Source organism: Fringilla coelebs, assembly GCF_963513975.1.
Source record: "Fringilla coelebs genome assembly, contig: SCAFFOLD_30, whole genome shotgun sequence".
Taxonomy (NCBI): Eukaryota; Metazoa; Chordata; class Aves; order Passeriformes; family Fringillidae; genus Fringilla; species Fringilla coelebs.
In genome coordinates, this window is record NW_028167448.1 from 4,136,856 (window position 1) to 4,158,892 (window position 22,037).

A 22,037-nucleotide genomic window follows, 5' to 3' on the forward strand; every position below is an offset into this window, starting at 1 on the left:
CAATGGGGCATCACAGAACCACAGGTCCATTGGGACACAGCATGGCTGCGTGAAACCATGGAGGCCATTTTTACTCTTTGAGGCCTTGTGAAACCAAAGGGCCATTGTGGCACTATGTGTCCCCATGGAACCAAGGAGTCCATTGTGACACTATGAGGCTTTGTTGGGCCAAAGGGCAGTTGTGACACTGTGTGGTACCATGGAACCAAGGGATCACTGTGACACTCTAGGGCTCCATGGAACTAAGGATTCATGGAACATTGTGGGACTCATGGAACCAAAGGTCCATTGTGACATTGTGGGGCCTCATGGAACTAAGTGGGGACAATTGTGACGCTATGGGGCCCAAAGGAAGCAAGGGGCCTGTGTGACACAGCTGGGCCTCATGCAGCCAAGGGGCCACTGTGATCCTGAGGAGCCCAAAAGAACCCCAGGGGCCATTTTGACACTCTGCTGCTGTGGAGACGCTGAGAGGCATTCCCTGGGCTAGGGAGACACAAGAAGCTTCCCTCAAAAGCTGTTTGACCCCATTGGCTCCCTCCCCTTGTTCTATGTCCCTCAGCTTCTCCCTCCCCATTCCCCCATTGGCCCCCCATCTTTGTACTGCCCCAACGCCACTGATCAGCCCCTACCTCTGGAGATACAGAAACCTGGACTCCCCCCAGGAGTCCTGCCTTGTGACCATGAACATCTCACTGCACGGCTGAATTAAACATCTCTGGATACCATGCAAAGGCCCTTTTTGCTTCCCTACCCTGGGCTTTATTAGAAGCTATCCTGGCTGCAGCAATGGTCCATTATGACAGTATGGACCCAAGGATACCATGGTGACACTATGGGACCTCATGGATCCAAGGGGCCATTGTGACACTGAAGAACTTCATGGAACCCAGGGTCCATTGTGACACAGCAGGACCTCATTGGAACAGAGGAACCATTGCTGACAGTACAGAAACTCATGGCACCAAGGGGCTGTGGTGACACAGCAGGGCCACATGGAACCCAGGAGAGCAGTGACATTTAGGGATCTCATGGAACCAGGGTCCATTATGACACTGCAGAAACAAGGAGACCATTGTTGATGCTATGGAAGCTCACGGAACCAAGCAGCCATTGTGACACTCCAGGGCCTCGTTGAACCAGGCAGACCATTGTGACACCACAGATCCTCATGGCACTAATGGTTTATTGTGACACAGCAGGGGCCCATGGAGCCAATTGTCCATTGTGGCAAAGTGGATCTGAGGAGACCATGGTGACACCATGGAGGCTCATGGAACCATGGGTCCATTGTGACACAGCAAGGCCTCGTGGAACCAAGGAGACCATGGTGACATCATGGAACTTTGTGGAACCAAGGGTCCATTGTTATGCTACAGAACCAAGGAGATCATTGTGACAGTACAGAACCTCACGGGACCAAGATTCCATTGTTATACAGTGGGGCTTCATGGAACCTTCTTGTGGGAACTCAGCGCACCTCTCCTGACGTCCAGAGCTACCGAGAGAACCCTTGGGGGGCTCGGGAGCCTTGGAATGTTGCCAAAAGTACCTGGTGGCTCAACTTTGACCCTTCGAGAGATGTGCTACCTGTATATGGGGATATGAGAATCACTGGTGTTTAAAGGATAAAGAAATAGCACAATTACAGGTCAAAGCACAGATTTTAGGATTTTGGTACAGGGGGTTGAAAAAACAAGATGGAGGGAGTTGGGGCCTTTCACATGGCTCTTCTTCCTTCTTCATGTCTTCCATTTTCTGTGTGACATAGTTTTTTTTGATAGGTTCTTAGTAAAGGTACACTTAGAAATAAAAATGATAAGTATTGGGGACAAAAGATAAATATAGTTTACGTAGTCTGTTATAAAAAGATACGACCGCCCTGTAGGCGGTCAGAGTGCCTTTGGCTGCCTTGCTGGTCAGACCCCGGCAGAAAGAAAAACTTTGTAGCTAAGAAATAATAAACAACCTTGAAGACCAAACCTGAGAGTCCAGCCTCGTCCTTCGAAGCCCAGGGAGCGAACCCATCTTACCCTTATCTGGGCAGAGACAAAAAACAGCCGGCCCGGACATGTTCTGGACTGTGACAATGGACCCTTGGTTTTGTTAGGTTCCATGATGTCATAATGGTCTCCTTGGTTCTGGAGCATAACAATGGACCCTTGGTTCCACAAGGTTCCATGATGTCACCATGGTCTCCTTGGTTCCACGAGGCCTTGCTGTGTCACAATGGACCCATGGTTCCATGAGCTTCCATGGTGCCACCATGCTCTCCTCAGATCCACATCATCACAATGGACAATTGGCTCCATGGGCCCCTGCTGTGTCACAATAAACCCTTAGTGCCATGAAGATCTGTGGTGTCACAATGGTCTGCCTGGTTCAACGAGGCCCTGGAGTGTCACAATGGCTGCTTGGTTCCATGAGCTTCCATAGCATCAACAATGGTCTCCTTGTTTCTGCAGTGTCATAATGGACCCTGGTTCCATGAGATCCCTAAATGTCACTGCTCTCCTGGGTTCCATGTGGCCCTGCTGTGTCACCACAGCCCCTTGGTTCCATGAGTTTCTGTAGTGTCAGCCCCAGGTAGGGAAGCAAAAAGGGCCTTTGCATGGTATCCACAGATGTTTAATTCAGCCGTGCAGTGAGATGTTCAGGGTCACAAGGCAGGACTCCTGGGGGCAGTCCAGGTTTCTATATCTCCAGAGGTAGGGACTGAGCAGTGCCATCAGGGCAGTACAAAGATGGGGGCCAATAAGGGATTGGGGAGGGAGAGGCTGAGGGACATAGAACAAGGGGAAGGAGCCAATGGGGTCAAACAGCTTTTCAGGGAAGCTTCTTGTGTCTCCCTAGCCCAGGGAATGCCTCTCAGCGTCTCCACAGCAGCAGAGTGTCAAAATAGCCCCGGGGTTCTTTTGGGCTCCTCAGGATCACAGTGGCCCCTTGGCTGCATGAGGCCCAGCTGTGTCACACAGGCCCCTTGCTTCCTTTGGGCCCCATAGCGTCACAATTGTCCCCACTTAGTTCCATGAGGCCCCACAATGTCACAATGGACCTTTGGTTCCATGAGTCCCACAATGTTCCATGAATCCTTAGTTCCATGGAGCCCTAGAGTGTCACAGTGATCCCTTGGTTCCATGGTACCACACAGTGTCACAACTGCCCTTTGGCCCAACAAAGCCTCATAGTGTCACAATGGACTCCTTGGTTCCATGGGGACACATAGTGCCACAATGGCCCTTTGGTTTCACAAGGCCTCAAAGAGTAAAAATGGCCTCCATGGTTTCACGCAGCCATGCTGTGTCCCAATGGACCTGTGGTTCTGTGATGCCCCATTGTGTCACAATGGTCTCCTTGGGTTTGCCCTATAAGAATGGCCCCTTGGTCCCTCAGAGCCCCACTGTGTCACGACTGTGCCATTGGTTCCATGAGGCCACATGTGTCATAATGGTCTCCATGGTTCCATGAGGCCTTGCTTTGGCACAATGGATCCTTGGTTCCATGATGTCCCATAGCAAAGCAATGGTCTCCTTGGTTGCACAGAGTTAGAATGGCCCTTTTGTCCCATGGAGCCCCACAGTGTCACTGTGGTCCCCTTGATTCCACATGGCCCAGCAGTGTCACAATGGCCCCTCGGTTCCAATGGGTTCTGAAGCGCCCTAATGGTCTCCATGGTTCCATGATGTCCTGCAATCTCCCAATGCACCCTTGGTTCCAAGGGCCCCACAGTGTCAGAGGGCTGCCTTAGTTCCACCAGGCCCTGCAGTGTCTCAGTGGCCCCTTGGCTCCATGAGGCAAAGCAGAACCAGAATGGCCCCTTGGTTCCATGGAGTACCACGGTGTCACCATGGTCCCATTAGTTCCACAGGGCCCCAAATTGGAACATTGGACCTTTGGTTCCCTGAGGTTTTTCAGTTTCTCAGTGGCCCCTTGGCTCCATGTGGCCCTGCTGTGTCACAGTGGCAGGTGGTTCCATGAGGCCCCACAGTGCCCAAATTGTCTCCTTGGTTCTGGGAAGCCCTACAGAGCCACAAGGGACCCTTGGTTCCAGGAGGCCTTGCTGTGTCACAATGGACTTTTGGGTTCCAGGAGCTTTCACACTGTCAACAATGGTCTGAGCACTGCAGTGTCACCATGGATCCTTTGTTCCATGGGGTTCCAGAGCATACCTTGATTCCCTTGATTCCAGAAGGTTCTGCAGGGTCCCAATGGACCATTGGTTCCCAGCAACACACCACTGTCACAATGACCCCATGGCTCCATGAGCTTCCACTCTGTCAGCAATGTTCTCCTTGGTTCCACGAGGCCTTGCTCTGATACAATGGATTTTTGATTCCATGGGGTTCCACAGTGGCACAGCTGACCCCTTGCGTCTGTTGGCCTCTGCTGTCACCAAATGTCCAAAATATCAGAATAAAGCTCCTTAACACTAATTTGGTGTTTAAGAGGGCATAACTTATTCAGGTCTGTGATCCAACATGGGTTAACTTCTAAACTTACATGGACACGAGATTCTACTAGTGTGTTGCTTATTCACAGTCACTAAATGTGAATTACAATTTACCCGTTTCCCTAAAACCCACCCCAACATCCCAGATTCACTCCTTGTTTTCTCTATCCCTGCACCCTTGAGCCAGATGTCTTATTCTACCCTTCCAACCATCCTTGCAGGGGAAGCAGCCCCTCCACGCCTTCTTCCTGTGCTGAAAGTCCACAAGAAGGGTAAAAATGGAATGAACCCTTTTGGTATCAGCCCAAGGCTTTGTGTGGGCAGGCAGAGGCAGGCAGGAGGCAGAGCTGTCAGCAAAGGAAGGGGCCAGCCAGGTGGGGCAGCCACGGGATGCCAACAGCCTGCAGGGACAGAGGCGCAGGGCAGGGACACCGTAGGACAGCCTGGGCTGCACAGGGCACAGGCATGTGCAGCAGCTGCAAGGCCCTGACAGAGCCAACTCCTGCAGCAATTTGGCCATGGCTGCTGGGCCTGGGCCTGAGGCAGGAGCAGGAGACAAGTGACCCTTGCAGGCCTGGGGCCTCATTGCCTCCTTGTCCCTGCTCAGCAGCCTGGCAGGGGCCGCCCCATGCTCCTGCCCTTGGGATTGCACATGCCCACATGCAGGTGCCCATCCCGGGAAGAGCCCTGAGCAAGGAGGGAGGGACAGGATCTGCCTGGCCAGGGGCTGGGGCTCAGGCCTTGGCCCTTTGCATTCCTGAAACACATCCAGCTTTGCTCAGCATCAGAGACACCTTTGCCTTGTTTGTCCCCAGCTGTCATCACTGCCTCCATTGTTCTGCTCTATCTGGAACCTTGGGACACTTTCTCAGTTGTGTCCTTAGTGGGACGCATTCAAACTTTAAGGACTTTTGGAGTTGGATTGTGACTTGGAATTCTTGAGAGATTTCTTCAACTCCCTCTCAGGGACTGATGTTCAGGGCCTTAGCACCGAACCCACAAGAGTCCTTGTGCTGTGTCTGTGCTGCTGAGCTGGGCTGGGCTCCTGGCGCAGAAGCAGCTCCTGGCAAGGGCAGCACTGCAGAGAGACAGCTCTGGCCAGGAGCAGCTCCTGTGCACAGCCCAGCACGGCTGGGTCACTGCCTGCAGCCACCCCGGGCACAGCACAGAGGCACAGAGAGAGGAGAGGCAGCCTGGGCTAGGAGGGTGTAAAGTCTTCTCAGGGTTTGAATAAATAATTCTCTGCCTCTAGGAAATTAAATTTCTCATTCCTGCAGGCTTCTCCGAAGGCTGCCACATCCCACAATTTCCATGATCTTTTGCATGGGCTCTCCCGGTTCCTCTGGTGCAGGGGACGTGGCCATATGGCAGACAGGGCAGTACCTGCAGGGCAGCAAGGGCAGGCAGCACAAGTGACAAAGAGGTTAAATGGGTGGGGTGGGAGGACAGGTGAGACCCCATCAAGGCAGAAATCTGCACAGCCCCTGGACACGGAGAGTCTCCGGCTGCAGGGCAATGCAGGTGAGTTCCTGGAAGTGTCTCTGACAATGCCAGCACTGACAGGACCTGTCAGGGTGGCTCTCCTGGATGTCCTGGCATGGAGCAGAACAAGCTCCAGAGTGGGGCTTCCCTGCAGCCCCCTCAGAGGCTCAGGACACGTCCCTGCACAGGCAGAGCTGCCCCGGGGCCACGGGGTGCGGATGGGCTCCGTGAGCCCTGGCAGGGAGCGGAGCTGGGCACAGGGAGATGCTGCTGGCAGGAACAGCCCCACTCAGCAGAGACACGGGGAGGGAGAGACAGGGACCTGCTTCCACAAATGCTGGGCAGGGGGATTTGGCACCTCCCTTCTGTCCCTGTGGCTCAGTCACCTTCCCCCAGCAGCTCCTCCCCGGGCTCATTTCCCATTCTAAGCAGAGCCCCTGCCCTCATCCCAGGGGGTTTGGCTGTGCAGAGCCCCTGCAGCAGCCCGAGCCCAGGGAAGGAAGGACAAGCCCCTGATTTCCATCAGTCTCTGTGTCCCTCCTGCCCTGACAGGAGCATTGTGACAGGTGCCTGTGCTGTCCTTGTTGCCACTATTGGGTTTTCTGAGGCAGTACAAGGCTTTGGGGATGGCAGGTGCCCATCCAGGCAGGAACCCTTTGGATCCTGATGTGGAGATGTGTCTGTGGGAGCAGAGTGCCCAGGTGCCTTCAGGGGCCCTTCAGCTGATTCCCGGGGTGTCCTGCAGGGCTGCAGGGTGCCCTCCAGAAGGGCACTGCTCTCCTGTGCTGTCTCTGGGCTGCCTGGGATCCCCAGGAAGGAGACAGCTCAGTGGTAGAGCCAGGGAAATGCTGCTGGGCAGCTGCACCTGGGCAGCTGCAATGTTCCCTCTGTGCACCAGCCTGGCAGGAGACAGCTGAGATCCTAATGAGGCACCCTGAGAGAAGGGGAGGGCTCTGTCCATCTGCTCTCTAAATCCAGAGCCCTCTGTCCTCAGCACTGCCCTGTTTGTCTGTAGGGAAACTCCTCTGGGTGCCTCTCCTTCAGCTCCAAGCTGTCAGCAAGGGGCAGCTGAGAACAGCCCTGATGGCCAGAGCTGCTCTCTTGTCCCTGCCCTGAGAGACCACCCCTGTGCCCCTCAGACCCACATGATTTCACCTGCAGTGCATTAGAAATGTCAGGGATTTCAAACATCCACAACCATTCCTAACTGTGGCAGGTGCAGCTGGATGAACAAATACAAGGAATTCCCTCAGCTCATTTTTCAGATGAGCAAATTGCAAACAGCAGAGCTGAAAAGATTTTCGTGTTTCATGAGTCCATTAAATTGGTGATCACCCAGCATTCTCAGCTGGCTCTCTCTGTACAAAAAGAAGGAATCCTCTGGAGCCCACTTGTGAGTCCCTGCTCTCAATGCCTAAAAAACCCAGAGCCCAGGTGAGGGGAATGCGCAGACGTGTTGCTAAAAAGACAGACCCTGAATGTTGAATTGCTATGGGATGTGCAATATATTTTGCTCTATGTCTGGCCCAGCACTGTCCTTTTCCTCCTAAGGAGAAAACCATTTCCTGAGGCAGCAAATGTCCAATGGCAGCTCCATCAGCCACTTCCTCCTGCTGGCATTGGCAGACACACGGCAGCTGCAGCTCCTGCACTTCTGCCTCTTGCTGGCCATCTCCCTGGCTGCCCTCCTGGGAAACGGCCACATCATCAGCGCCATAGCCTGCAGCCACCACCTGCACACCCCCATGTTTTACTTCCTGCTCAACCTGGCCCTCAGCGACCTGGGCTCCATCTGCACCACTGTCCCCAAAGCCATGCACAATTCCCTCTGGGACACCAGGGACATCTCCTACACAGGATGTGCTGCTCAGGTGTTTTTCTTTGCCTTTTTCATTGCATCAGAATTTGCATTTCTCACTGTCATGTGCTACGACCGCTACGTGTCCATCTGCAAACCCCTGCACTACGGGACCCTCCTGGGCAGCAGAGCTTGTGCCCACATGGCAGCAGCTGCCTGGGCCAGTGCCTTTCTCAATGCTCTGCTGCACACGGCCAATACATTTTCCCTCCCTCTGTGCCATGGAAATGCCCTGAGCCAGTTCTTCTGTGATGTGCCCCCAATCCTCAAGCTCTCCTGCTCACACTTCTACCTCAAGGAACTTGGGCCCCTTGCTGTTAGTGCTGTTTTAGCTTTTGGTTGTTTTGTGTTCATGGTTTACTCTTATGTGCAGATCTTCAGGGCTGTGCTGAGGATCCCTTCTGAGCAGGGACGGCACAAAGCCTTTTCCACCTGCCTCCCTCACCTGGCTGTGGTCTCCCTGTTCCTCAGCACTGCAGCCTTTGCGTACCTGAAGCCCCCCTCCATCTCCTCCCCATCCCTAGATCTGGGAGTGTCAGTTCTGTACTCAGTGGTGCCTCCAGCCCTGAACCCCCTCATCTACAGCCTGAGGAACCAGGAGCTCAAGGATGCCCTGAGGAAAATGACAACTGGATGATTTCTCAAGCAGCCAATTTCCCATTTGCTTCTGCATAGCTTTTGGAATAGAACTCATGACAGGCCCAACAGGCCTTCCCAGGTCTTTGGTAATGTTCAGTGGGTTTTTCTCTCATAAAAAGATTCTCAATGAAACTTTTTAATCCTCTCATTATATTCACTGTTCACGTCTAGAATTTGACCCAGAAGTTCTGTACACCAAGCTTTGGACTATCACTGCATTTGAAGAAAATAAACTACCTTGCAGTGCCTGTTTTATCTGGGATCCCATCTCAGAGACCTGCATGAAGTTAGAGGGGAGAAAGGAAGAAGAGTCCCAGCAGAGCAGCACAGCGAGGGAGCAGCAGGGAGTGGTCCTTTCAGAGTTGCCCTGCCCAACTCCACGCTGTCCTTCCCAGCCCCGCTGTGGCTGTAAGGCTGGAGTGCTCCGGCAGCTTGGTCACTGTCCTGCTGCATGTCCTTGCTGTGGCCACAGGCAGGGACAGGCTATGGGCACTGCTGGGACACAGCTGGGCTCCAGAACAGCAGCTCCATTAGCCAAGGGCATCTCCTGAGGGCAGGGCAGGAAGGCTTTGCTCTCCTCTAGAGCTGCTGTCAGCAATGTGCTCCAGGAATGCCCTGGCACAGCAAAGCCCAGTGCCTGGGGCAGAGGGGGAATGTGCAGGGGGGCTCACAGCAGTGTCCTGGCACAGCCAGAGCTCCTGGCATGGACCTGAGGGAGTAGCAGAGCAGGGCCTGGGCTGTGTCTTTGTTCTGGGGACAGCCTGGGAAGGTGCCCCAGGGCAATTGTCCCCCACCAGCCCCTGCAGCCACCATGGCCAGCACTGGGCTCTCCCCACCTGCAGGAGGTTGTTTGTCCCTGTGTGGAGGGACACCAAGTGACCAGGCCAGCTGGCCATGTCTGCTCTGTACTGAGGAGATCTCAGCAGTGCACTCTGTGTGTGTGTGGGGAGATAAACCCCAGTGAGCACAAACACCATCAGCAGCACCCGGGCGTGGCACAATTCCAGTGGCACAAACAGAGCCTTGAGGCCAGTTCATACTGAGAGTTACATCCTCTGGGAAACCACCTAAATTCTTTGCTGGGTCATGGTTAAGACTGCATAGAGAAAAACATCCAGGGCAGGGAGGCTCCAGGGAAGACGGCTCAGGGCAGCCATGGACTGCACAGAGAGACGTTGGATAGAGTGAGGGTCTGTGGGGAGAAATCAGAGCTGCTTCCCTTCTGAACCCACGAAGACCTGGACAGGGCTGTGCTGTGTTCTGGGCACTGACTTGGAACTGAGGGATGTGGAAAAGGCCTTTGGTGTCAGGGCTGTTGAGAAGGCTGGGCACTGTCACTGTGGGACCTCTCTCAAACCCCTTGGAAAGGCCAGAGCCATCCCAGAGGGTCCTGGGCACTTGGGAAGGGCAGACATGGAACCAGTCTGCAAACAGGCAGGGAGGGGGACTGGCAGAATCACAGGCTGGTCAGGCTCAGCAGGGAAGGGGATGTGGCAAATCCTCCTGCAGCCATTCCAGGCACTGGCAGGACACGGCAGGGACTGCAGAACCCACATGGGAGGGAAAAGAAGGGGATGTTTTGTGCCCAGACTACAGCCAGGCCGGTGACAGGGTCTGCTGTGGTGTCCTCAGAGCCAGACTGGAGAGAGCTTGGCTGAAGGAGTGGAACATGGGCTGGGTGAGAATTTGGGATTTTGGCTGAACAATGAGGGCCAAATGTCATCCATTGTACAGAGTCCTCTTGGCAGCTACGCCCTGGTGACACCTCTCAGTGACCAGCCCTTGACCACCATTGTGGAATACTTCTATTATCTCTACAAGGGCATGAAATGCACTTTCAATTCCTTTGTGGACGCTGCCAAATTGCAGGGAGTCTGTGACTGAACTCATCTAGTCAGTGGTGACTGCAAAATATAATTGGGAGAGATGACTGACTTGGGTAAATTTGTCTTGCCATCAGGTGCCAAGTAAGCCGCTAGAAATGGCAGAAAAATGTGATGCTTCAGAAGAAAGGCAGTTCAATAGGGAAAAACCCTAACCCCACCAAAGAAAACAAAACAAAAAAACCCAAACCCAATCACAAAACCAAAGCAAGGCCCACCCACAACACCACAAGAACTCCACAAACAAAGCAACCATAAAAAGAAAAGGCCATAAACAGAAGACAAGCAAATCCACAGGAAATCTCCTATCAGCAGAAAATATTTAACCGCCTTGTGGAAGGAGAGGATTCTGTATTTGTTGGTGCTCTTTTGAAAGAAAAAATGTCTAAAAAAAGTAATTTTTTACCTACCCCCCTTGCCTCCCCACTTCTCTCAGTTGATTGCTGATCATGGTGTGACATGGAATGGAACATGCCTTGAGTCAGTCCAGCCCAGCTGTCCCATCCCTGTTCCCCAAGGAACACTTGCCCACCCCAGGCCCATAGGTTGGAGGGTGGCAGACGCCTCATGCGGGGCGAGCACTGAGACAAGGACAGGAGAACAGGACAACATTTACTCTTGTCAAGGACAGGAGGGCAGAACAGCCCAGCCTTGGAGAAACTGATGAAGGATGTACCTCTGGCAAACAGAAGTCACACAAAATGCAAGCAGGATGCCAGCTCAGCTCTGCAAAGCTGAAAAAACAGAAGGTATGGAAAACAATAATATTGCCTTTACTGAAAACGGGGGGGGTCGAAGAACAGCCACCTAAAAAGGACACTGGATGTTGAAGATAGACCACAAAAACCATGTAAGGGTTTCTGATAAGGTGTGCAACTATGTCAAATAAACTCAAAGGAAGTGGGGATAGTTAATGGATACATAATCAGTGTGTGGGATAACTCTTTTCATTTAATGCTCAGTGCACTCAAATGGAGGAAGGATGACCCAAGTGACCAGCATGCTGTAATAAAGAATACCTGCTTTCAAATACTCAAAACAGTGTTCAAACGTTTCTATCCAGTGGATTGCAGTATCAGTGGTGTCCTTGGCTCCATTACGCCCCACAGATTCACAATGGCCCCTTGGTTCCATGAGGCCCTGCTGTATAACAATGGACCATTGGTTCCCTTGAGTTCTGTACTGTCAAAAAGGCCTCCTTGGTTCAGCACTGCCACAATGGTCTCCTTGGTTCCACGAGGCCTTGGTGTGTCACAACAGCCCCTTGGTTCCAGGAACTGCCAGAGTGCCACCCTGGTCTCTTGGATCTCTAGTGTCACAATGGACAAGTGGTCACAAGCAGCCCCTCTGTGACACCATGAATATTTGTCCCATGGGGCCCCACAGTGTCACAACGGCTCCTTGGTGCCAGAAGGTTCCACAGCATCACCATGGTCTCCTTGGATCTGCAGTATCTCTATGGAACATTGGTTCCATGTGGTCCTGCTGTGTCACAGTGGTTCCTTGGATCCATGAAGCCCCACAGTATAACAATGGAATCTTGGTCCTGTGAGGTTCTGCACTGTCACAATGGTCTCCTTGGTTCTGGACCGTGACAATGGATCCTGGGTTCCACAAGGTTCCATGATATCACAGTGGTCTCCTTGGTTCCACCAGACTTTGCTGTGTCACAATGGACCCATGGTTCCATGAGCTTCCACGGTGTCACCATGGTCTCCTTGGATCCACATTGTCACAATGGACAATTGGCTCCATGGGCCCCTGCTGTCTCACAATAAACCCTTAGTGCCATGAGGATCTGTGGTGTCACAATGGTCTGCCTGGTTCAACAAGGCCCTGGAGTGTCACAATGGCTGCTTGGTTCTGTGAGCTTCCATAGCACCAACAATGGTCTCCTTGTTTCTGCAGTGTCATAATGGACCCTGGTTCCATGAGGTCCCTAAATGTCACTGCTCCCCTGGGTTCCATGTAGCCCTGCTGTGTCACCATGGCCCCTTGGTTCCATGAGTTTCTGTACTGTCAGCAATGGTTCCTCTGTTCCAATGAGGTCCTGCTGTGTCACAATGGACCCTGGGTTCCATGAAGTTCTTCAGTGTCACAATGGCCCCTTGGATCCATGAGGTCCCATAGTGTCACCATGGTGTCCTTGGGTCCACACTGCCATAATGGACCATTGCTGCAGCCAGGATAGCTGCTGATAAAGCCCAGGGTAGGGAAGCAAAAAGGGCCTTTGCATGGTATCCACAGATGTTTGATTAAGCCGTGAGGTGAGATGTTCATGGTCACAAGGCAGGACTCCTGGGGGGAGTCCAGGTTTCTGTATCTCCAGAGGTAAGGAATGAGCAGTGGCATTGGGGCAGTACAAAGATGGGGGCCAATATGGGAATGGGGAGGGAGTGGCTGAGGGACATAGAAAAAAGGGAAGGAGCCAATGGGGTCAAACAGCTTCTGAGGGAAGCTTCTTGTGTCTCCCTAACCCAGGGAATGCCTCTCAGGGTCTCCAAAGCTGCAGAGTATCAAATTGGCCCCTGGGTTCATTTGAGCTCCTAAGGATCAGACTTCCCCCTTGGCTGCATGAGGCCCAGCTGTGTCACACTGGCCCCTTGTTTCCATTGGGCCCCACAGCATCACAATTGTCCCCACTTAGTTCCATGAGGCCCTGCAGTGTCACAATGGATCTTTCGTTCCATGGGTCCCACAGTGTCCCATGAATCCTTAGTTCCATAGGGTCCTGTAGTCTCACAATGGTCTCCTTGGTTCTGCACTATAAAAATCCCCCCGCCTTGGTCCCTTGGAGCCCCACAGTGTCACTATTGTGCCCTTGGTTCCAAGAGGCCCTATGTGTCATAATGGCCTCCATGGTTCCATGAGGCCTTGCTGTGTCACAATGGCCCTGTTGGTTCCATTATGCCCTGTAGCACAGCAATGGTCTCCTTGGTTCTGCAGTGTCAGAATGTCTCCTTTGTGTCAGGGAGCTCCACAGTGTCACTGTAGTCCCCTTGATTCCACGAGGCTCAGCAGTGTCACAATGGCCCCTTGGTTCCAATGGGTTCTAAAGGGCCATAATGGTCTCCATGGTTCCAAGAGGCTCTGCAATCTCCCAATGGCCCCTTGGTTCCAAGGGCCCCGCAGTGTCACAAGGCTGCCTTAGTTCCACCAGGCCCTGCAGTGTCTCAGTGGGCCCTTGGCTCCATGAGGCAAAGCAGAATCAGAATGGCCCCTTGGTTCCATGGAGTACCACGGTGTCACCATGGTCCCATTGGTTCCACAGGGCCCCACAATGGAACAATGGACCTTTGGTTCCATGAGGTTCCTCAGTGGCCCCTTGGGTCCATGTGGCCCCGCTGTGTCACAGTGGCAGGTGGTTCCATGATGCCCCACAGTGTCCAAATGGTCTCCTTGGTTCTGGGAAGCCCTAATGAGCCACAAGGGACCCTTGGTTCCAGGAGGCCTTGCTTTGTCACAATGGACCTTTGCTTCCAGGAGCTTTCACACTGTCAACAGTGGTCTGAGCACCGCAGTGTCACCATGGATCCTTTGTTCCATGAGGTTCCAGAGCATAACATGATTCCCTTGATTCCAGAAGGTTCTGCAGTGTCACAATAGACCATTGGTTTCATGAAGCCCCACACTGCCACAATGACCCCATGGCTCCACAAGTTTGCACACTGTCAGCAATGTTCTCTTTGGTTCTACGAGGCCTTGCTGTGATACAATGGACTTTTGGTTCCATGGGGTTCCACAGCATCCCAATGGACCCTTTGTTCCATGGGGTTCCACAGTGTCACAGCTGACTCCTTGGGTCTGTCAGCCTCTGCTGTCACCAGATCTGCAAAATATCAGAATAAGGCCTCTTAACAGTAATTTGGTGTTGGTTACATACAGTCACTAAATGTGAATTACAATTTACCCATTTCTATAAAACCCACCCCAACATCCCAGATTCACTCCTTGTTTTCTCTATCCCTGCACCCTTGAGCCAGATGTCTTCTTCTTCTCTTCCAACCATCCTTGCTGGGAAAGCAGCCCCTGCATGCCTTGTTCCTGTGCTCAAAGTTCACAGGCAGGGTAAAAATGGAATGAACCCATTTTGGTCTCAGCCCAAGGCTTTGTGTGGGCAGGCAGAGGCAGGCAGAAGGCAGAGCTGTCAGCAAAGGAAGGGGCCAGCCAGGTGGGGCAGCCGGGGGATGCTGACAGCCTGCAGGGACAGAGGCACAGGGCAGGGACACCGTAGGACAGCCTGGACTGCACAGGGCACAGGCATGTGCAGCAGCTGCAAGGCCCTGACAGAGCCAACTCCTGCAGCACTTTGGCCATGGCTGCTGGGCCTGGGCCTGAGGCAGGAGCAGGAGACAAGTGACCCTTGCAGGCCTGGGGCCTCATTGCCTCCTTGTCCCTGCTCAGCAGCCTGGCAGGGGCCGCCCCATGCTCCTGCCCTTGGCATTGCACATGCCCACATGCCAGTGCCCATCCCGGGAAGAGCCCTGAGCAAGGAGGGAGGGACAGGATCTGCCTGGCCAGGGGCTGGGGCTCAGGCCTTGGCCCTTTGCATTCCTGAAACACATCCAGCTTTGCTCAGCACCGGAGACACCTTTGCCTTGTTTGTCCCCAGCTGTCATCACTGCCTCCAGTGTTCTGCCCTAACTTGAATCTGGGGACACTTTCTCAGTTGTGTCCCTCATTGGGACCCATTAAAACTTCAAGAAAGTTCAGTGTTTCAAATTTAAGTTTGAGTTCTCGAGAAGTTTTCTGAACACTCTCTCAGGGACTGAGTCTGATGTAAACAACACCAAAGCCCCAAGAGGGCCATTAAAGTCCTTGTGCTGTGTCTGTGCTGCTGAGCTGCGCTGGGCTCCTGGCACAGAGGCAGCTCATGGCAAACCAAGAAAAGCTTCAAAAAGACATTTCTCCTGAGGAACAGCTCCTCTCCCACCAAGCAGGGCTGGGGCACTGCCTGCAGCCACCCAGGGCACAGCACAGAGGCACAGAGATCATCAATCAGTCAGGGCTGAGAAGATGCTGAGATGTGACTGGAGGAGAATCACTGACAGCCCTTGGCACAGGAACCTCTGGGTGCAGGACAAGGCAGCTGCAGCTTTTGCCATGATCTCCTAAAGCTGGAACATCCCACTGACAACAGGTTCTGTAAGTACAACTCAGAGTATCTCTGGTGTAAAGGAGGACAAGCTGAGAGCTTCAGATCGTTTCCAGAATAGTTTAAAGGTAATGATTTTTAGAAAGACAAGCAAATTTCCTGAGATTGTTTCCAACTTCCTTCTCCTTTGCAATGGAAAGGATAAAATATTATATATTTACTAATTTTGACAAGTATCTGAGAGACCTGGATTGTAGCTTTGGGCACACTGTAAGTCTACAGGAGTTTCCTGAAGTGGTTTTTAGCCACTCCTCTTCCCATGGAAAGCACCAGCATCCCATTTGCTGGACCCATCAGGCTCAGTCTGAGCTGTCCTTTCTCCCATCTGCAAACAGAACCTGCCCTCAGCCAGTGCCCTGCAAACAGGCTGGGCTCTGTAGGGCCAAGGAGAGTGCAGAGATTTGGGGTCTGTGAGTGCTGGCAGGGAGAGCTCAGGCACAGGGAAACACCTGAAGGAGGAAAATTCCCAGGAAGCAGAGAGAAGATCAGGGAATGAGAGGAAACAAAACCCTAAAATGCTGTGGCAGGGGGAGTTTAAAGATGTCCACAGAATCCCCTCCAGTGCAGCCCCTCCCTCTGCACAAGCCCCCTCCCTCCTGTGCCCCCAGCCAAGCCTCTGCCCTCAGGGCCCGGGCTCCAAGGCGTGCAGCCCCTCCTGTGCAGGCAGAGCTGCAGCAGAGCCGTGGGGCAGCTCTGCAGCCCTGAGCCCAGTTCCCTCTGCAGAGCACAGGGCTGGGAGCAGCTGCCCGGCCCTGAGGGCTCTTGCAGGGGGCACAGCTGGCTCAGGGTGATGCTGTCCCCAGTGCCCAGCTCTGGGCAATGCTGTCAGTACAGCCAGGGAAGGAGCTGCATCTCCCTTCATCCAATGCCATCATTAGGACACTTGGCAGTCTCCCTGAGATTTCCTTCCAAGCTTTGAGCTTCCTTCCAGGATACAAACCTGTCCTGTAGCATCTCTGTGTTATCTGAAAGCCACAGGGTGAGACACAAAAAATCTATGATGAGAAAATGCTGTTGGGATGGAGAAATGAGCCCCATGTGTCCTTGGGTACAAATGTGGGGCTGAGACCTTGAGAAGAGGATGGACATTTGGTGGACTGTGGGGGATCCATCTGCTCTCAGCAGTGTGGGAATGGTTTGTAAAGGAAACATGGGAGGGTGATCATCCTCTCTCTGGGAAAGGTGAAAGCCCAGAGAATCCTGGAGCAGGACAGGGTGACAGACCTCTTCCCCTCACTCTCCACTCACCACCTCACCTCAGAGAACTCACTGTTTTCCCTGAGGGCAGCAGAAATGCTGAGAGTTCCTGACCTGCAAAAATAGTCAGCTGGGGAGGAGAAGAAAGGCTGTAAATAACACAAGTACATTTAAGCAGACTTTACCATTCCTGTTCACTGCCAGTGGGAGTGCAGATGCTGAGAGAGTTCTGTGTTGACAGAATTTCAAAGTGGAACACGAGGAAAGGTCCCTGTCCCCCTCTAAAGTCTGTACAGCAAGGCTGAATTATAAAAACTGTGTGTGTAGCTGCCCTGAAGCTGAAGTCCCACTCAGACAGCACCAACCAGGGCTCCCCACTTGAAGCTGCAGGAAAATCTCCTAGAAAATCAAAAGGGTGTCAGGGTCTTACAGGAGAAGGGACTGTGGGAAAAGGCTTTGATTTTACTGGAGGAAGTTTCTCCTAACCTGTCACTGACTTTCCTCTATGAACAGCTTCCATGGCCAGACACAGCAAATGTCCAACAGCAGCTCCATCAGCAACTTCCTCCTGCTGGCATTGGCAGACACACAGCAGCTGCAGCTCCTGCACTTCTGCCTCTTGCTGGCCATCTTCCTGGTTGCCCTCCTGGGCAACGGCCTCATTATCAGCGCCTTAGCCTGTGGCCAGCACCTGCACACCCCCATGTTTTTCTTTCTGCTCAACCTGGCCCTCAGCGACCTGGGCTCCATCTGCACCACTGTCCCCAAAGCCATGCACAATTCCCTCTGGGACACCAGGACCATCTCCTACAATGGATGTGCTGCACAGGTGTTTTTGTTTGTGTTTTTCATTTCAGCAGAGGTTTCCTTCCTGACCGTCATGTGCTACGACCGCTACGTGTCCATCTGCAAACCCCTGCACTATGGGACCGTCCTGGGCAGTCGAGCTTGTGCCCACATGGCAGCAGCTGCCTGGGCCAGTGCCTTTCTCAATGCTCTGCTGCACACAGCCGCTACATTTTCCCTGCCTCTGTGCCAGGGCAATGCCCTGGGCCAGTTCTTCTGTGAAATCCCACAGATCCTCAATATCTCCTGCTCACACTCAAGACACAGGGAAGTTGGGCTCCTTGCTGTTAGTGTTGTTTTAGCTTTTGGCTGTTTTGTGTTCATGGTTTTCTCCTATGTGCAGATCTTCAGGGCTGTGCTGAGGATCCCCTCTGAGCAGGGACGGCACAAAGCCTTTTCCACCTGCATCCCTCACCTGGCTGTGGTGTCTCTGTTTGTCAGCACCTCATTTTTGCCTACCTGAAGCCCCCCTCGATATCCTCCCCATCCCTGGATCTGGCCCTGTCAGTTCTGTACTCGGTGGTGCCTCCAGCCTTGAACCCCCTCATCTACAGCCTGAGGAACCAGGAGCTCAAGGCTGCAGTGTGGAGACTGACAACTGGAAAATTTCAGAAACATTAAAGTGGTCGCCAATTTCTGCATATCTCTTGTAATAAAAGTCATATTTAATAGTTTCTGCTGTATTGGTTATTTTTTTTCTTTCTTTTTTCATGTTTCTAATATTTTCCCAAAGCAAAGGCCATTGCTTCAGCTGTTTCTTACTTTGTTTCTCCAACTTTGCTGTGGCCCCAGACTGTGTCAATGAGGAGCTGTGCTCTGGGTGGTTTTAAATGAACCAAAAAATCTCCAGCAGAGTTTTCACTAGAGGTGCCCCTTTTGTTGCCTTGTCTGGAGCTGCAGCAGCAATGTCTGTGTGCAGAGCTGGGGGCAGATCAGTGCTGGCACAGCAGCTGTGCCCAGCAGCAGCAGCACTTCGTGTAGCCAGTGCTGCTTCCGTGGCCATGCCCCGCTGCCCTGGTGGCCCTGGTGTTGCTGGAGGGCCTGAGTGCTCTCGGGGCCGGGCACAGCCCTGGGGTGGCAGTGCCAGGGCTGCAGCAGGGACAGGCCATGGGCACTGCTGGGGCAGCGCTGATGCCTCAGGCCAGGCCCTGGGGGCTCCAGGCTCCTTGGCCAGGCTCTCTCAAGAACACAGCCAGGCCAATGCTCAGCACAGAAAAGCCCTGTGAGCAGCCCCAGGCTGGCCGTGAGCAGGCTGAGGGCATGGCTGATGCTCTGCAAGGGCCCTGGGGGAGACAGGAAGGAGCAGCAGAGCAGAGGCTGATCCATCCCCAGTGCGCTGGACAGCCCAGGGCAGCATCCCAGAGCATCCTCATGGAGGTGCCAACAACATCCCCCCCCTGCAGCCCTGGCCTCTCCCCCAGCTCACACAGGTGCCCCATCCTTGCAGGCACAGACACGGCAGCACTGGCTCAGCAGCCCCTGTTTGCATTGCACAGAGCAGGCAGGAGCACCCCCATGCTGTTGGTGTGGGGACATGAACCTGAGGGAGCACAAATGCCATCAGCCCCTGGGGCCAGCAAGGGCTGGGGGACGGCAGGGAAACCACTCAGCTTTGTCCTGGCCTCTGCAGTCAGCCAGAAAGTTTGTTCCCATGAGCTGGGAGTTTCCTGTCCCACTGCAGACGCTGTTGCTCAGAGCCAGGGCTGCCTGGCAGCCACCCCAAACTGCCCTGAGCATTTCCTTGGCGTCACATTTGCTTTCTTGACTCTTAACTGATCCAGATGTCTTCCTATTGCCCATCATTTTCTACTCCCTGGCAAACAGCCCATGCCTGTGTGACCTTTCCTCTCTGGCCCCACTCCCCATTGCAGTTCCTGACTTGGCACCATGGGAATATCCCTTGGGCAGCAGGATCATCCTACAAGTGCTGCAGGAATTGTCTGCAGGCTCCTGCAGTGCCTCGTGCTGCTCCCTTGCCAAAGGAAACACAGGATGGGGGGCACATCTGGGCTGCTGTGTCTGGGTGTCAGGCTCCCTGTTCTGGGCAATGAGGAGGGGCTGCAGAGGCTCTGCAGGACTGACAGGATGGGCTTTGGGCCTGGCAGGAGAAGCTGAGGCACCTGGACTGCAGGAGCTTCTCAAGAGGAGGCCCAGGGCTCCTCCTGCAACTGCTCCAAGGGTGGTTCCAGAGAATCACAGGATCAGCCAGGTTGGAAAAGTCCTTGGAGATCATCAAGTCCAACCTGTGCACTGACACAGCCTTGTCTCCCTGAGCCTCCTCTTCTCCAGGATAAACAACCTTAGCTCCCTCAGCCACTCCTCACAGGACTTGTGTTCCAGACCCCTCACCAGCCTTTTTGCCCTTCTCTGGACATGCTCCAGCCCCTCCATGTCCTTCCTAAACTGGGGGCCCAGAATTGGACACAGCACTCGAGGTTTGGCCTCACCAGTGCCGAGTGCAGGGGAAGAATCACTGCCCTGCTCCTGCTGGCCACACCATTCCTGATCCAGGCCAGGAGCCATTGGCCTTCTTGGCCACCTGGGCACACTGCTGCCTCATGTCCAGCCTGCTGTCCATCAGTGTCCCCAGGTCCCTTTCTGCCTTGCCGCTGTCCAGCCACTCTCTCCCCAGCCTGTGGCACTGCAGGGGTTGTTGTGGCCAAAGTGCAGGACCCGGCACTTGGTCTTGTTCAATCTCACCTTGCTGGATTTGGGTCCTGGATCCAGCCTGTCCAGGTCCCACTGCAGAGCCCTCCTACCCTCCAGCAGATCCACACTCACACCCAGCTTGGTGTCATCTGCACATTTGCTGATGCTGGACTCAGTCCCCTCATGCAGATCATCAGTGCAGATATTGAAATCCATGCTGGCTGGCTCTGATCCCTCAGCCATCCTGTGGGTGCCCTGTGATGGCACTCAAGGTGATCTGTTCCATAACCTTCCCGGGCACCCAGGTCAGGCTGACAGGCCTGTAGTTCCCCAGATCCTCCTTCCTGCCCTTCTTGGGGATGGGCTCACATTGGCACCCCCAGTCCTCTGGGACCTCCCCAACTTAGCCAGGACTGATGGTAAATGATGGAGAGAAGCTTTGGGAGCTCATCCACCAGCTCCCTCATCCCCCTGGGATGGATCCCATCTGCTCCCAGAGACACCTGTGAGCATCTGAGTGGCTCAACAGGTCCCCAGCTGCTTCCTCCTGGATTACAGGGGGGCTGTTCTGCTCCCTGTCCCATCTACAGCTCGGGAGAACACTTGTCCTGAGGACAACTTGAATTATTGTTGTAAACTGAGGCAAAGAAGGGGTCAAGTACCTCAGCATATTCCTCAGCTTTAGTTACTCTATTCCTCCCCATATCCAATAAAGAATGGAGGTTGTACTTGTCCCTCCTTTTGCCATTAATATATTTATAAAAACATTATTATCCTTCACAGAAGTGGTCAAGTTAAGCTCTAATGGACCTTTCATCTCTATAATTTTCCTTTTGCATGACCTAACAACATCCTTAAACATTTCCTGAGTTCCCTGCCCCTCTGACCAAAGATGATGCATCCACTTTTTTTTCTGTGAGTTCCTGGAAAAAGCTCCATGCCCATCCAGGCCAGTCATTTTCCTTGCTAGCTCACTTTTTGGACCAGCAGCACAGGCTGTTGCTACTCCTCCAAAATTTCTTTCTTGAGATGTGTCCATCCTTCTTGGATCCCTTTGCTTTTAAGTGCTGATTCCCTTGAAAAAATCAGTACCTGATTTGGTAATCTCCAAATCTCCATCCTCAATAGCCCGGAGTCTGCTCTCTGTACCTCCAGTGTAGAAGATTTGTTGATGCCCCTCCTTTCACAGCATATTTAAAAACTCAACAATTTCATGGTCACTGTGCCCCAAACAGCCTCTGACCAGCACATCTCCCTCCAGCCCTTCTCTGTCTGTGACCAGCAGGAGACAGAGCTTTCCTTGGCAGTGGGAATTGCAGGAAACCTCCCCCAAGTGCAGCTTGGAAGGTTCAGCCTGGAGCTGAGGAGAAAGCAAAGTCCCTCGCAGGGCAGAATGTTGGTGCTGGAGGTGTCCCAGTGTGAGGCTGGGCCATGGCCGGGCTCTGTTTGCCAGGAGCCGGCAGCGCTGGGTGCAGGGAGCCCAGGGAGGGCCCAGAAACGCTGGGTGAGAAATGCTGGGGCACAGCGAGATGGGCGAGTGCAGCCGGCCAGGGCAGAGGAGCAGCACGCCCAGGGGGCACAGCCTGCAGGACAGATGGCCGAGGGCTGGGCAGGGCTGGCAGGGCCACAGGCACCCAGGCCTTTGTGCCCTGGGCTCGGGCAGCGCCTCTGGAGCCCCACAGGAGGAACTTTCCTGGCAGGGGCTGCACTTCGGTTCTGCCTCGGCCTCCCTGGGGAGGCTGGCAGGGGCTGCAGGCTGATGGCGCTTGTCCTTGCTGCCCCTCACATCCCCCTGGCCCACAAAGAGCCCCGAGCCAGCCGGGAGGGACAGGCCCTGCTGGCCCAGGCTGGGCTCAGGGCTTGGCCTTTCTGCTCCCT

The 22,037-nt window shown here is 53.7% G+C and overlaps 1 protein-coding gene and 1 pseudogene across 2 annotated transcripts; both read left to right on the forward strand.

The window, feature by feature from the left end:
- Window positions 1-7,509: 7,509 nt before the first annotated feature.
- On the forward strand, window positions 7,510-8,427 carry LOC311165860 (olfactory receptor 14J1-like; the record flags this gene model as incomplete). Its single annotated transcript, XM_084227356.1, has 1 exon — window positions 7,510-8,427. The coding sequence occupies one exon, from the start codon at window positions 7,510-7,512 to the stop codon at window positions 8,425-8,427; it is 918 nt and encodes a 305-aa protein (XP_084083482.1).
- Window positions 8,428-17,199: 8,772 nt separating this feature from the next.
- LOC311165859 (olfactory receptor 14J1-like) lies at window positions 17,200-18,131 on the forward strand (annotated as a pseudogene). Its single transcript has one exon. The product of its transcript is annotated as an olfactory receptor 14J1-like (transcript).
- Window positions 18,132-22,037: the final 3,906 nt, after the last annotated feature.